Below are 14,192 nucleotides of genomic sequence, written 5' to 3'. Positions count from 1 at the left end.
TGCCAAAACACATGAAAAAAATTAATTACATCCTTGTCAATCACCTCCAAACGTTCATGATAGAATCCCTAGAAAATCCATCAGGTCCCAGATGATTTCAAAGCCGAAACTTGAAACACCATCATTTTGATCTCATCTTCCGTAAAAGGTTTAATTAACCACTTTTTGTCATCCTCCGTTAACTTTGATTCCACGCATTCAATGATTTCTTGGACCCTCGACGGCTAATCAATTAAAGTTTCAAAATAATTCACTGCTAGATAGCTTACACTATCTTCATACCTATGTAAATTCCCATCTCATCCTCGAACCCTATAATCTGATTCGTTCGGTGTCGCTTTACTGTTTGAGCATGAAAAAACTCTGCAATTTTGTCTCCTTCATTTAGTCACTAACTCTCGATTTAACCCTCTAATATGTTTCCTCTTCCTTAATAGCCGCCCTTAGTTCTTTTTCTTTCCCCCTAAATTCTTGTACCACAAACCTACCCATTTTATATCCTTGCCATAACTCCTGCTTCTATTTATCAATAATTTTCCTTAAGTTTCTTCCATTCACTCTTTGCCACTTCTTCGTACCTTCACGTGCTAGTTTCAATTTTTCATAGAACTGGAAGGCATGTGACCGAATCCATCCACGTCGCCAACTATCCTTCACAATTCCTTTCCATTCATTGGTCTTTCCCCATCGTTGATAATAGATATATGATAAAATTTTTTTTCTTCTTCATCCTCCATGAAAAGTGAAAGCATTGCATGGTCTGACCCCTCCAAAACCATATGCAAATTTTTTGTCTCCGGATATAACTCAGCCTATCCTGCGGTGACAATCCTCGTTCCAATTATTATTGGATTGTCCCTTCTTCTCTATTATTCCTCTATGTGAATGAGTACCCCATAAAACCTAAATCTTGAAGTTCGTCCTTACCACAAATTCTTGAAAATCCTTCATACTTGCCATAGTACGAAATTAAAATATCCCATCAATAAGCATCAATCTCTATCCCCAGCAATACGTTGGCTTAACATACCCCACAGCTCCTTCATTTTCATATCACCCGTACTAGCATAAATTACAAATAATCTCCATGAAAAATTATTTTGGTTGTTTTGTATGCGAATCTCAATCACAAAGTCTGCATACTTAACTAGCATCACATGACTTGCGTCCTTCCAGAACATACATAACCAATCCCCTTGGGCTCAACTGCATGCATAAATTCCATTCCTAACTTTTGTTTCAAATAAGCATAGTGATGCCTACGATTTTAGTCTTAAGTAGCATCATTATGTCGAGCTTCATGGCGAGCTTGAAGGCCCCTTCAAGCTGGTCTCTTCCGCCTCACTAAAAAATAAAGAGCTAATCAACTTAGCACTTTTATCCCCAAGCCATCTTCCTCATAGCCGTCTTCCTGACTCACAGCCTGTAATTCCTGCAATGTTTTCTTACGTGCTCGTCTTTCTCGCGTGATTGCTTCTATAATAGATCCAAGATTAAAGGGGTCTGAATCTTGTGTAGCCACCAAATTTATCTCTTCATTCCCACCTTTCCTAGCTTCCTTCACTTCTTCATTATACCCATCTGCATTGGCGTTGTCCATAGCTACATTTAAATCAATCTCAGCGCCATGTTCCTCAAATTTTTTTACTTCTTTCATTTCCCTATATTCCTTGTTTAACCAATTGACATGGACATGCACCAACACCCCCCAAGGCCCAATCAATTCAGCATTAAACGCATGCTCCCTTATCTCCCTTTCGATCTCCTCTTGCTCTCCTCCTTCGTATTGTTTCCACCAGATTCTTATGCTCGCCATGCCTAGTTAATTATGATTTTCTTTGTTTTCATAGGTGAAGCAGTAGTATCCTTTAATTCTCCCTCTTCGCCTATTGTCCCATCCTCAGAAAACGCCGCCCTCTTCGTTTATGGTCTCATCCTCATAAACAGTGCTCCTTACCTACCCCTCCTATTGAATGAATTCCTTGATAACCTCCCACCTTCACTACCATCCACAGTATCACTCCACACTTTGTCTTCTTGCCCTTTCCACCCATCATTTCCACCCACAGAACCACTCTTTCCATTAAGGGAAACAAGTGAATTCTATTTCAAATCGGTCTCGACCTCTAGATTTTTAAACGCAAAAATTTCACCCTTTTTAGCCGTATAATTCTCCATCGACGTGCTCTCTGCTAGATTATCTCTGCATATCCTAGTAGGATGCCCCATTAATCCACAAATCAAGCAGTAGTTGGGTAGGCACTCATATTTGAAATCTATCCGTACTTTTCCTTCATCTGGAAAATCAACCTAAGTTTCACACGTCAAGGGTTAACGCACATTGAACCTGGCCTTTACTCTCAAGAATCCTCATATGCAATTCTTACTCACCGATCTATCCACTTTTAGCTTCGTCCCCATCAGTCCTCCTACCAATTATGCTACCGACATCGTCATGCTCAATGGTGGAACCTTATGGATTTGCACCCAAAAAGTACCCAATGAAAGAGTTTCCCATCGATAATTTCCTTTCTCTGTCCTATCAGCCACCATCACCCGTTCATCCTAAAAAATCCAGGGTTGATCAGCGTTCAACACTCCAAGCATGTCACATTGCCCCACAAATCTTGCTAGGAATCTCCTATTCCCCAGATCGCGAATAAAAGCCCATTTTTTTTCCCTGCCACAACGTTCTAAACCTGCCTATGAAGGCATCCCTATTTACTTCCTTTATCGTCAATAGCTATGCAAGTACGCTATAGTGGAACCCTACCCAAGCCTCTTCCGCTTCATTCTTGTCTAAAAGTTTGTGTTTGGCACCAAACCTTCACCCTAGTTCCTCTAACTCAAAACCCTCCTTCATGTTTCCCATCCTCCTCTTTCCCCGCTTGTTTCGTTGCCACCGACGATACTACCATGTTCACAAGCACCAACAAACCCTCATAATTTTACTAGAAACCCTAGGGTGCAATATCATAAAAAGCCCTAATACTAGTTGTTTTGTCGCCGTCAAAGAGAAACCATAAGCCTTCTTTCGATGACTAACCCTACCCCAATACCTTATTTTTCTTATGTTTACGAACATATCGATATTAAAATAATTTTGATTCATGGCTGATCTTGCATTTACTAATTCCCATGGAATAAAACTTAATGTTTTTCAATATGCATTATGATCGCAGGGCGCAAGGGCAAACTCAATGGCATCTAATTGGCAAGCTCTTACGTTTATCAAATAGGATGCACTCAACCCTAGCTTCATATTCTATTTAACCTTTAGCATAAATATGAGGTTCACCGAGTCGAATTCGACTATCACACGCTATGCCCACCCTCCATGCAAGCGCAAAGAGCAGCACGAACTACCTCCGCCTTCATTACAATGTTTGACACAACCAACAAACCCCAGCATCATCCTCTTATCAAAAACCACTGAACGTTGTTTCTTAGTACCTACCGCATGCCTCTTGTTAATGTCTCAGCATGCTAGGCTCCATTGTAATTAAGTCTTGCCCATCCCATTTCTAATTTCCTCCAAGAACATACCTTATTTTTCCTTCTGGATTTCTTGTCCGTGTGCTGTTGTTCCTTATCCCCTTCTTGTTCGTTTTCTGGCTCTCGGTGGTTGTTTCCTTCCACTCAATCCATTGCATCATGAAACTCTTGATAGCTTCTATGGGATTACAAACCTCGCTTTGAAATGTTGCGGAGTTTCTACACTTCCAAATACGCCAACAACCGAATACAAAGCCTTGCAGCAACCTCTCTTCCTTTTTCATTTTCGAATACCACAACACCAATTTTTCCCCAGACCTCTATAAAAGTCCATTCCTTTCATCTTGCTGCTATCTAGCTGCAAATAACAACCATAATAGAATGCTCGCGCATACGCAGTAGCAGAATAAATATAGTCTGATTAAAAGGATTTTGTAGATACAGCTTAAAAAAATAAAATAAAAGTTTCCTTCACATAGGTGAAGTATGCGAGTGAATGTATGTGCAAGTTGCATCGTTGTCTAATTTGATCATACGGTTAAACATACATTTTCATCTGTCACCTGCTAAACCACACCCGATGATGGATTTTTTTTTTTTTTTTTTTTTTTATAACAAACGATATTATCTACATTAAGGGGGTAGGGGTGAGCTTAGCCTCACAATAGGCTAGCAATAATATGAGTCAACCTCGCCTTTGGCGAAAATCGAATCTAAGACCTCTCACTTACCAGTGAAGATGAATACCACTAAACCATAGTACTAAGTATCAATCGATGAAATTTTGTTAATTACCCCTTTTCTTGTTTTTTTCTTTTATCTTGCCACTTTTTGTCGAATAAAAAAGTATATTCATCAAACAAACTCAAAAACTGCGCAGAACTGTGTTGAACTAGACTACTTTAAGTACTGTTTTGGCTTGGTTAGGCTTGACATAAACAAAATATATAAGTCTGGCCGCGGGTTAGTGTATTCTCTAATCTTGTGACCCTTGTTCTTTGCTTAAATTTAACCTTTAACACTGTTACTTATCATAAAATTTAATTAAAAATTTAAAAAAAAAAATGCAGGCCATTGTATAAACCTTGTGGAAATTCATCATCCTCAATCTCCTTCTAATCCTTCCCCCAATCTCCTGCAATCCTTCAAAAGAAGCCCTTAAACCCTGTGCAAACTCATCATCCTTATCGTCCTTATCAACCCCATTAATCCAATCATAGTCCTCGATCTCCTAACCCGTAGAAGAACCCATAAATCCAATACGTTCCCCCAAATCGTCCCTATCTCTGCTGCTAATTCAACCCAAACAAACCTAGAACTCCAATCGTCTCTACCACCAATCCAACACAAACAAACCCAGAACTAGTATGTGAAGGAAGATGAGGTTGACGACGAAGAAGACGATCCAGAACAGGTGGGCTGTGGAAGCCCAAAACTAGGTTTCTTTGTTTTGACCCAGAAGAAGAAGAAGATAACGATGATGGGTTGGTGAATAATGGCTGAAGCCCACGTATTTTGGTGATTGGGAGTGAAACGGTCGGCAATTGGGGCGAGGGGTGGCTATCGGAGTGATGTGGTCGGTGGGCAATGGGTGATTTGAGTTTTTGGGGATTTACTTGTATTTCTTAAAAAAATTATTTTTATTAATTATATTAAAAAAGTTAACACTGTTTTTCTAGAGTTCCCCGGTTCGAGAGAATAACTGTGTGCAGGGAGTTGAAATGATTTTATGAGTCTTTCTAGTTTCCGAAATAAATGAATAATCATGGCTGGTCACAAGTTATTAATTTTTTTTTTTAACAGTGTTTTTCTAGAGTTAAATTGAATGATACGTGTCAAAAAATTAAATAAAAAGACACAAAGTTGACCTTTTTTCGGCTACCATCTTATACAAGAAACTGTGTACAGTTCTTTCTCAAATTCGTCTGTTTGATCTTCAAACACTGTTTATATTCACACACCCCAAATGACTTCTTCCACACCTTTTTAATTTTTTAATATTTTTCTATCAAATGTTAGCAGTGTGTAGAAAATATTAAAAAATTAAAAGAGTGTGGGAGAAGTAATTTGGGGTGTGTGAATATAATCTCTCTAAAAATTACTAAGAGGAGAATATGGGTGTATTTAATATCAAAAGCAACTACAGGAAAGAAAGAACAGTTAGGGGCATAATTTTCAGTAATTAAAAAAATGAACAGAAATGATGCTTGAGTATACGACCATATTGCATCTTCTTCATTAACCAACTTTGACGAACAGCTTTCAGCTGCCATGTAGAAACTAGGAAAGGTAGAACATAGGATACCGTTGATGAACTTGTTCATCAGAATGCAACATATATTATCTCAATGACAATGTATGAACCTTTTAATTATCGTTTCATCATAACATGTTTCTTGAGGCCTGGAATGTGAGTTTTCATAAAGTAGTCTTCCCAATCAATGCACCTGGGATCAAAACCAAAACTTTCTGCTTCCACAAAACTCTCCCTTGCCATCATTCGCAACTTCTCAGTATTAATGTCATCAAAGCTACAAACAATTCAAGGATGTGAGTTCAACGCATGATTACGTATCATTACGTACGATGATAAAGTTACAAATACACATATGCTTAGATACAAAATAAAACATACGTACATGCCCTTGAACAGCATATAAGGCTCATATAGCTCCACCAAGCGCATCACCAATTTGAGTTTCTGATTGTAGTTAAGATACATATCTTGGAAATACTGGCCAAATACTTGATTCACAAACCTTAAACCCTTCAAAAAGGAAAAAAAAGGGTCGCATGAAGAAATATTTATAGATAAAATTGCATACCGTTATGCATATATAAATTATTACACATACCGATATACGTCGACACATATTATGTTCGTATTCACTATTTTATTTGTTCAAGTGTATATTACTAGCAACGAAAGAAATAACAAACCTCCAAAGGTAGCATGAAACGAAATTGCATATACATGTGAAAAGTTGCCATATTCTTGAATACTGTACCCTTGCCAACCTTGACAGGCATTCCATCCTTGTTAATCCATGGATCTTTGGTGAAGTATCGGAAGATAAAATTGTGAATACGAGAGAAAATTATAGGATTCTTCGACGATGTTCCCACATGATAAATGATTGTAGAAGAACATTTTGCATTAGCCACCAAGGCTATAATTATTGAATTTACCACCATGTCAACTGGAATCTGCATGATTTAAAAGTAAATGTTTGTTCTTTAGTTCTACAAAAAGAAAAAGAAAATAATATTGCATAAGCAAATCTGAGTTAAAAAAAAAAAAAACTATTTAAATTAGAATATCCCTTGGAAAAAATTGTATGAAAACATAGAATATAGTAGCACGCGCTTGTGAGTCGATCAAATAAATATTGAGAAACAAAGAAAGTTTATTCGTCATGTTTAGGACCACTCTGTAATACATGTATGGCGTCATATGAATCACAGCACAATAAAAGACGATTTTATCATCTCAAATAAGTTCTGAAATAAATATGATAGTACTCAGATATGTAAGTGAATTTAATTTAAATTTTTCTTTTTTGGCACTAAAATATCTTCAAATGTCATGTGTTAGGGTAATGTGGCAACAACATAAGATAACTGTGTTTATGCATTGTAAAATTGCATCGCGCATGATATATAGAGAGTAATGTTTTCTTGTTATACTTTTGTTTCTTGACTATATAATTAAATAAAGCGATGATTAACTAGGTAATGGCAAGAAAATTACTATGTATATAACTTAATAAATTGTGTCTGTGCGCAATGGGAATTAATAGTTCACATATCATAGTAAAACTACACTAGGAAAGAAAATAAAAAAAAAAAGTTGTATTATTTTCATGATTAAAGAATTATTGTGGGTGTGTATGGTGGGGATATCATGAAGTTTAATTTCACTCACCATATCAAATACTGACGTTGGATCGAAAACTAGACATGTCAGTTTTCCTTTACAGTAACCAGCAATTACGCTATCAATGGTTCTGTAGCAAACGAAAATAACATATATTCAGGAGTTTAGAAATGTCCTAAATAAGGCCAACCAAATGAAATCATAATATTATTTGACAAAACTACACTACCTAGGAAGAAAAAAATACAATTAGTAAGCATTGCATATGAATTTTTCAAAGTGTCAACGATAATAGTAAAAAAAAACCCAAATAATTTATGAACTAATGGCTAGCAATTTATAAACTACTCCAAGGGACAATTATATTCCCCAAAGAAACACTTCAAAGTGCTAGCACGCTTCTTACCTGAAACCTTGAACCCATCCCGGAAATGGTTCCTTGTATGTGCTGGTAACTACCGTTGGGCGTAGGATGAGTACGGGTAGATTATCTTTTGACTGCTCTATAACTATTTCTCCCATTGCCTTTGTAAACACATAGGTGTTTGGCCATCCGTAAGATTTTGACCTAAGAGTTAGATAATTCTGTGAGAAAATAAACAAAAAGTTGCAAACAAAACCTAGGAACGTTTAAATTGAAAATTAGCAAAAAGTCGGGTTAATTTATTGATGAAAACCACTTGTTTAATGTTTTGTGAAAAAGAAGTCATCTTTTGTTTTCATGCAAAACTTTGGAGCAACCTTTCAATGCCAAAATCCTTCATTGTGGTTCTAATGACTTCTTCTGTCGCATTTTCTGCTTCTAGCTCCTTCAATTTCTCCTCTACCAGATTCTTCTCAAGCGCCTTGAAATCAAACTTAGCTGTCTCCTTTACCATCTCATCCATGCAAGATGAGTCCTCCAGTATCAGTCCTTCCTTTCTGCCGCACACATAGGCTGAGAAACTTTCACAATCAGTACTGTATAGCAAATCAAAAGACCATAATACGGTAAACAAATTCGAGATTCATTGCCGTGCAGCTTAGAGAAGGTAAATTAAGAGACTTGGCAAATGGTGTTTCTTGCTAAATACAAGGAGCCACGTAGGATAAACTAGCTCCAATAGACTCGTCAACACAAGTCTTCATAGTGGGAGAGATTTTTTAATATATTTGAAACACAAGGTTTAACACCCATGTACATGACACATTTCATAATATAAATGAAGGGACAATACAAAATTAGTTATTCCTTGAACACCCAAATTTCTTTGGACGCCCAAAATAATTTAATAAAGTTTCAAAAATACCTCTTTTGCTTTTTATGAATTTATTTTTTTTTCCATTTTTCATATTCCTTAGACACCTATTCTCCCTTTCACATCAGATCGTGGATACCTCGACTCAATAGCACAAGTTAGATCCACATCAGGGCCATGCTCTCTCCCATCCCCTTCTTGAAAAACTTAAAAGATTGAATGGGGTGTGGGTGTGGGTGTGGGTGGAGCTGGGCTGGGATTAGGGTAGGAGGTTGTGGGACGCAGAACTGATACTGTAGATAGTATCCTCCTCGTGGTGTATATATTGGGTTACCACGTTATTTCTTTAAGAAATCACTTAGCCTTATGTGATATTTATGGGTGCTTTAGATTTAGTCCATTACAACCGTTAATCTCTAAACATAAGCCCTTGTATATTAAAATATCAAAATAAGACCTAAAATTTTAAATTTGATGCCATGTAATATAAGGATGTACATACGTTTTAATTTATATACAAAACCATGCCATCATTGCCCTGTACGGCTATAAGTTTTTTTTGTGGACATTTAATTTCGTTTGACTGATTCGTAAACCTTCCCCCGCTTCCTCTGTCCTCGACGGTGGGAAACCGCGATTATCTTTAGTCAAAGAGGCCTTCTCGTAGATTTCGGCTTTTTTGAGGGCTGTCTCGTGCCTCTCAATTCCCAGTTCAAGGTTGGGAACTGGGAAATGCCTTGCTTTAATCTTAATTAGTTCGAATATACATTCTAAATATGTATACTAATACGATAAATAAAAAGTAGATACATTAACTTGGTAAAAATTAAACAATAGGCACATTATTTTTTATAAAAAAAATTAAATAACAGGTACTTAATTTTTGTAAAAATAAACTAGAAGATACATTGTTTCTTGTAAAAATTAAACAACAGTTACATTTATTTTCATAAAAATTAAACAATATGTAAATTATTTGTTCATAAAATTAAATAATAGGTACATTATTTTGTAAAAAATTAGGTACATTATTTTGTAAAAAAATAAGTAATATGTACTTTGTTTCTTGTAAAAATTAAGCTACAACAACATAAAATTAAGGCTTATTAGTCGAAATGTCTCCTGAAACTGCCATTGAGTCTCAGTTTATCCCTTGAAACTGGTTTTGTCTCACTTTGCCCCTTGAAATTGACATTTTCAACTCTTTTGTCTCACTTTGCCCACTTCCATTAATGGACTGTTAAATCCAAGGGTATTTTGGATATTTTATTTTTTATACATTTATTTACTTCTAGCCTACACTAAACAAGTCTTAATTTTATTTTTGAAACTCAAATTCAAACCCATAAATTTTGGGCATTTTATAAAATAAATTATTCAATCAATATAAAAATTCCAAGCAACAAAATCATTGTATCAACCAAAATAAGAGTTACATTTTGTTCGTAGTGTCCTTTCACTTATAAGACATTCATGTATTGGCTCGAAACTTTGCAATTGAAAAATATTCATTACAACAAAATCATTATACCATTAAGCTATCATATCCAAAATACTTCCCAAACCAAAAAAATCATTTAAAACAAATGTGCACAGTTTGAAACAAAAAATTTCACATGGATGAATTTATGGGTTTGAATTAGAATTTCAAACAGTTGAATTTATGGGTTTGAATTAGAGTTTCAAAAATAAAATTGAGACTTGATTAGTGTGTGGGCTAGAAGTAAATAAATGTATAAAAATAAAATGTCTAAAATACCCTTAAATTTAATAGTCCATTAATAGAAGTGTGTAAAGTGAGACAAAATAATTGAAAATGTCAATTTCAAGAGGCAAAGTGAGACAAAACTAGTTTCAGGAGGTAAACTGAGACTCAATGACAGTTTCAAAGGGCATTTCGACTCATAAGCCTAAAATTAAACAATGAGTAAATTATTTTCATCAAATTAAATAATAGGTACATTATTTTCGCAAAAATTTAAATTTTTTTATTAATAATGCATTGAAACTATAGCATTAATGCTCTTATTTTTTTGGGAGTTTTAACGAAAAGCCTGCGGTACTGTTCATTTTAACAAAAAACCACATTTTTACACTAAAAAGTTAATCCTGGTACTATTCACTTCACCTTTTATTTTGTTCTTATCATTAAAACTTAAAGTTTTCAAATCATTTTTATTAGTTTTTTTTTTTTTTTTACCGCACAGTATATATCATAACATCAATTCAATTTGTCATTAATACGCATTGAATTTTATAACATTAATTGTTTGTTATTAATGTGCGCTGAATTTTACAACATCAATTGTCATATATATCATGTACTTAGGGGTATTTTAGGCATTGTACAAAAAACGTATGAAGTCATACTTAATTAATGATTCTGCATATGTCGAGTGTAGTCGGTAGGTTTAATTAAAAAAAGAAAAACTGTGGGGTTTTAAGTAAAGAAAATTCATTATTAGATGGTAAATTCAAAATTTTCAGTTAAGTTTAATTGGGTGTAAGAGCCTTTTTATTTTAAATAAAATTAATAGGTGAGACATGAAACTTCAGCGTATGAAAATCCACTCATGAAAAATATACTCTAAAGTGAGACATATTAATCATGTCATCCACTTATACAAATAAAAAATTCTCTCATATTGGAACAATGATACCACATATTTGTATACTTTCTATAACAGAGATAGAACCACATGTATTGGTGTGTCGTACCTCTATTAAAGAGAAGATACAAATGATGGTACAAATATGTGTTAAGTGTAGCATTTTATGAAAAGTAAATAAAAAACTATTCATATTGGAACCAAAATGAGAAAAATGAACACTAACCAGTTGACACGTGGAGCAGGATCTCTAGTTTTAGACATTTCTTTGCCATGCTCAACACATGCTGAACTCCAAATGTATTGACGCTCAGTGCAATATCATATCTATAGAACAAATAGTAAAGACATAAATTTACATGTTTATTTTAGTATTTTATAGAGAGACGATATTTTACAATGTCTTATGTAATGGTGTTTTCAGTGTTCCATATGTAGTAACTACCTTTCATCAAAGTTGGTGGTTCCTGCAGAGTTTAATATGATTTCAATTTCACTACACATTTCTTCCCTCAACTTCAATTCTTTCACTCCCAAATCTTCAGAAACTACGTCTCCCGGGATAGCCACAACTTTGTTTGCAATGAAGGAATCAAACTCTGTGCCCCATTCCTCCTTCAGAACACTGAACAACTCCTTCTCTATGATCTGAGATTATATAATTTAAGTTAATATTTAATAAAATGTACGTGATTAACTACAAGATAATTAAACAAAACTATTGCAGTTGCGAATACGTATTTACAGATAAACCTCTTTATGCATGCGATCTGTGGCTGCCTTGGTATCTGTAGCTCTTATAAGAAGATAAATCTTTTTCACATCTGGTTGAACTCTTAGTATTTTCTCCACAAACACTGCATGTATTTGCAGAAAGGGTAAAAATTAGAATTAAAAAACAAAAAAACAAAAAAAATCTAATGCTAGAAATGTATTATATTGAATTAAGGTACCTACATATTTGTATCAATGGATATACCAAAATATATCAAATGAATTAATGTACCTACATGAAGATTATACAAATTGTATATTCCTATATTATATAAAAAAAATTAGTTTACCTAAATGTATATTATGATGAATGAAATGAAAATGAAATTTAAATGTAGGGTTTAGTCTTACACAAAGTTAACAAATGAGAGAGAGAGAGAGAGAGAGAGAGAGAGAGAGAGAGAGAGAGAGAGAGAGAGAGAGAAATAGTACGTACCCATTCCAAGGAAGCCAGTGGCTCCAGTTACTAAGATGGTCTTGTTCCGAACATATCCTAAAATGCTCTTCAACTCCATTACTGTGGATACTGGATGGATAGAGAAAAGTTTCTAGGTTTTTTTTTCCTCTTATTTTGCTATGGAGAGAATATGTATATATCTTGTTTGAGTATATAGCTGATAACTTGGATTCAGGGTACTGATTGAAGCCAGTCTTGGCTACTTATATAGTATGAAAAAGAGGAAATAACACCGACGATCCCCTTAGCCAGAAGTGTAAGTTTTAGTTTTCGTTTCCTTTTTTCATTCTTAAGCCCGGGACCATGTCGTGCACTTCTTGTTGCCGCTCACCGACCATCATTCATTTTCTCAACCAATTTAGGCCCACTATTTCGATCAGAATTATATATTGTCGATCGTTGAAACAAATTGACTTCCTCGTAATGCTCGGGAAAGTTGTGTTGCTCATTGTGATTGCTAAACTAATATCATGGACTACCAGCAGTTTTTTTGTTCTTATAAACAATGGCATCTTTGCTTCAATCTTTTATTTTTTTTATTTTTTATTAATATATAGATTCATGCAGGTGAGCTAATGAAGATATGTAAGATAAACAAGTGGGGACGTGTGCATTCCTTCATAACTCACATTTCTGTAAAACTCATAAATACGTAAAAGTGGGTGGATAGTGGATAGAGCAGTCATTTGTCGACAAACAGTGTATCTTAACATGGATGGATGGGCCTGCTATAACTACATGAGTAAACTGTCAAATAACTCCCGCACCATCCGCCAATTACACTTTGAACTATTTTTCTTGCGGATTTACCCCCTTCACTAGTACGAGACTATCAATTACCTTATTGTCGTTAGATTTGAGAACTTCATCCAAAATTATGTTAAGTGGTGAAGTGTGTGAGGCGTGTGACGATTTCAAGGACTAACATGGAATTCGACTCAAGAAAACAACAAGATTCGAGAGGATTTTATTGTCCAAATAGTTCGGGGAGAGGGGATAATTGACATCCATGTGATGGTTCAACACTCTAAAATATGTCACATGCCTCTGACATTAATTAGCAGCCTTGTATTAGCTTAAGGAGGTAATTGGCAACATTGCGATAGTTCGAAGAATATTTGGCAGTTTACCCTAACTACAAAGAAGCCTTTGTCTTCCTCCGCAAAGAAGAAGGAAAATAATACTGTTCTACAAAGAAATACTAAAGTTAATCCAATGTTCTACAATGAAACATACATTTTGACACACGTTTTTGTGGCTCTTATTGTACAACTTTTTTCAATGATCCAAACCGTCTATATTTCAATTCATCATTCAAAATACTATTCCATAAAGAAACACTAAAGTTAATCCAATAGTTATATGGTTTCGTATTTGAATACTTTTTGGTAGATATGATATTTGAGAGAAGATATAAAAGATGGATCGCTAGAATACATTACGAAGTGAACCACACAAAAACGTGTGTCAAAATGTGTGTAAAAAATTGGGAGTTTTAACGAAAAACCCACGGTATTGTTCACTTTAACGAAAAACCACATTTTTATACTAAAAAGTCAATCATGGTATTATTCACTTTACCTTTTATTTTATCTTTGTCATTAAAACTCAAACTTTTTAAACTTTTTTTATTAGTTTTTCTTAAAAAATTTCTCCAAATCCTAACGGTATATATATTCGCATTTGATGATAAGAGTAAAAACATGTGGGCGAGGGCGTGTATCAATCCTAACTGTATATAT

At 34.8% G+C, this 14,192-nt stretch overlaps 1 protein-coding gene across 1 annotated transcript; it reads right to left on the bottom strand.

Moving 5' to 3' along the window:
* Positions 1 to 5,686: 5,686 nt before the first annotated feature.
* LOC137714227 (alcohol-forming fatty acyl-CoA reductase-like) lies at positions 5,687 to 12,663 on the bottom strand. The gene is made up of 10 exons (XM_068453489.1): positions 12,430 to 12,663; positions 11,973 to 12,076; positions 11,665 to 11,867; positions 11,446 to 11,546; positions 8,114 to 8,309; positions 7,779 to 7,940; positions 7,421 to 7,502; positions 6,436 to 6,702; positions 6,135 to 6,262; positions 5,687 to 6,026 (listed from the first exon to the last, which is right to left on the bottom strand). The coding sequence occupies exons 1-10, from the start codon at positions 12,506 to 12,508 to the stop codon at positions 5,867 to 5,869; spliced, it is 1,482 nt and encodes a 493-aa protein (XP_068309590.1). The 5' UTR covers positions 12,509 to 12,663; the 3' UTR covers positions 5,687 to 5,866.
* Positions 12,664 to 14,192: the final 1,529 nt, after the last annotated feature.

The sequence above is a fragment of the Pyrus communis genome, chromosome 14 (genome assembly GCF_963583255.1).
Source record: "Pyrus communis chromosome 14, drPyrComm1.1, whole genome shotgun sequence".
NCBI lineage: Eukaryota > Viridiplantae > Streptophyta > Magnoliopsida > Rosales > Rosaceae > Pyrus > Pyrus communis.
This window is presented reverse-complemented; position numbering and strand designations above follow the sequence as displayed.

What these genes read in the sequence shown, in the direction of transcription:
- LOC137714227 (XM_068453489.1), bottom strand. Translation starts at nt 12,508, where the DNA reads ATGGAGTTGAAGAGCATTTTAGGATATGTTCGGAACAAGACCATCTTA. An exon ending in GGATGGGTTCAAGGTTTCAG is followed by an intron (nt 7,503 to 7,778) that starts GTAAGAAGCGTG and finishes CGTTTGCTACAG; the next exon opens with AACCATTGATAGCGTAATTG. An exon ending in CAACGTCAGTATTTGATATG is followed by an intron (nt 6,703 to 7,420) that starts GTGAGTGAAATT and finishes TAAATCATGCAG; the next exon opens with ATTCCAGTTGACATGGTGGT.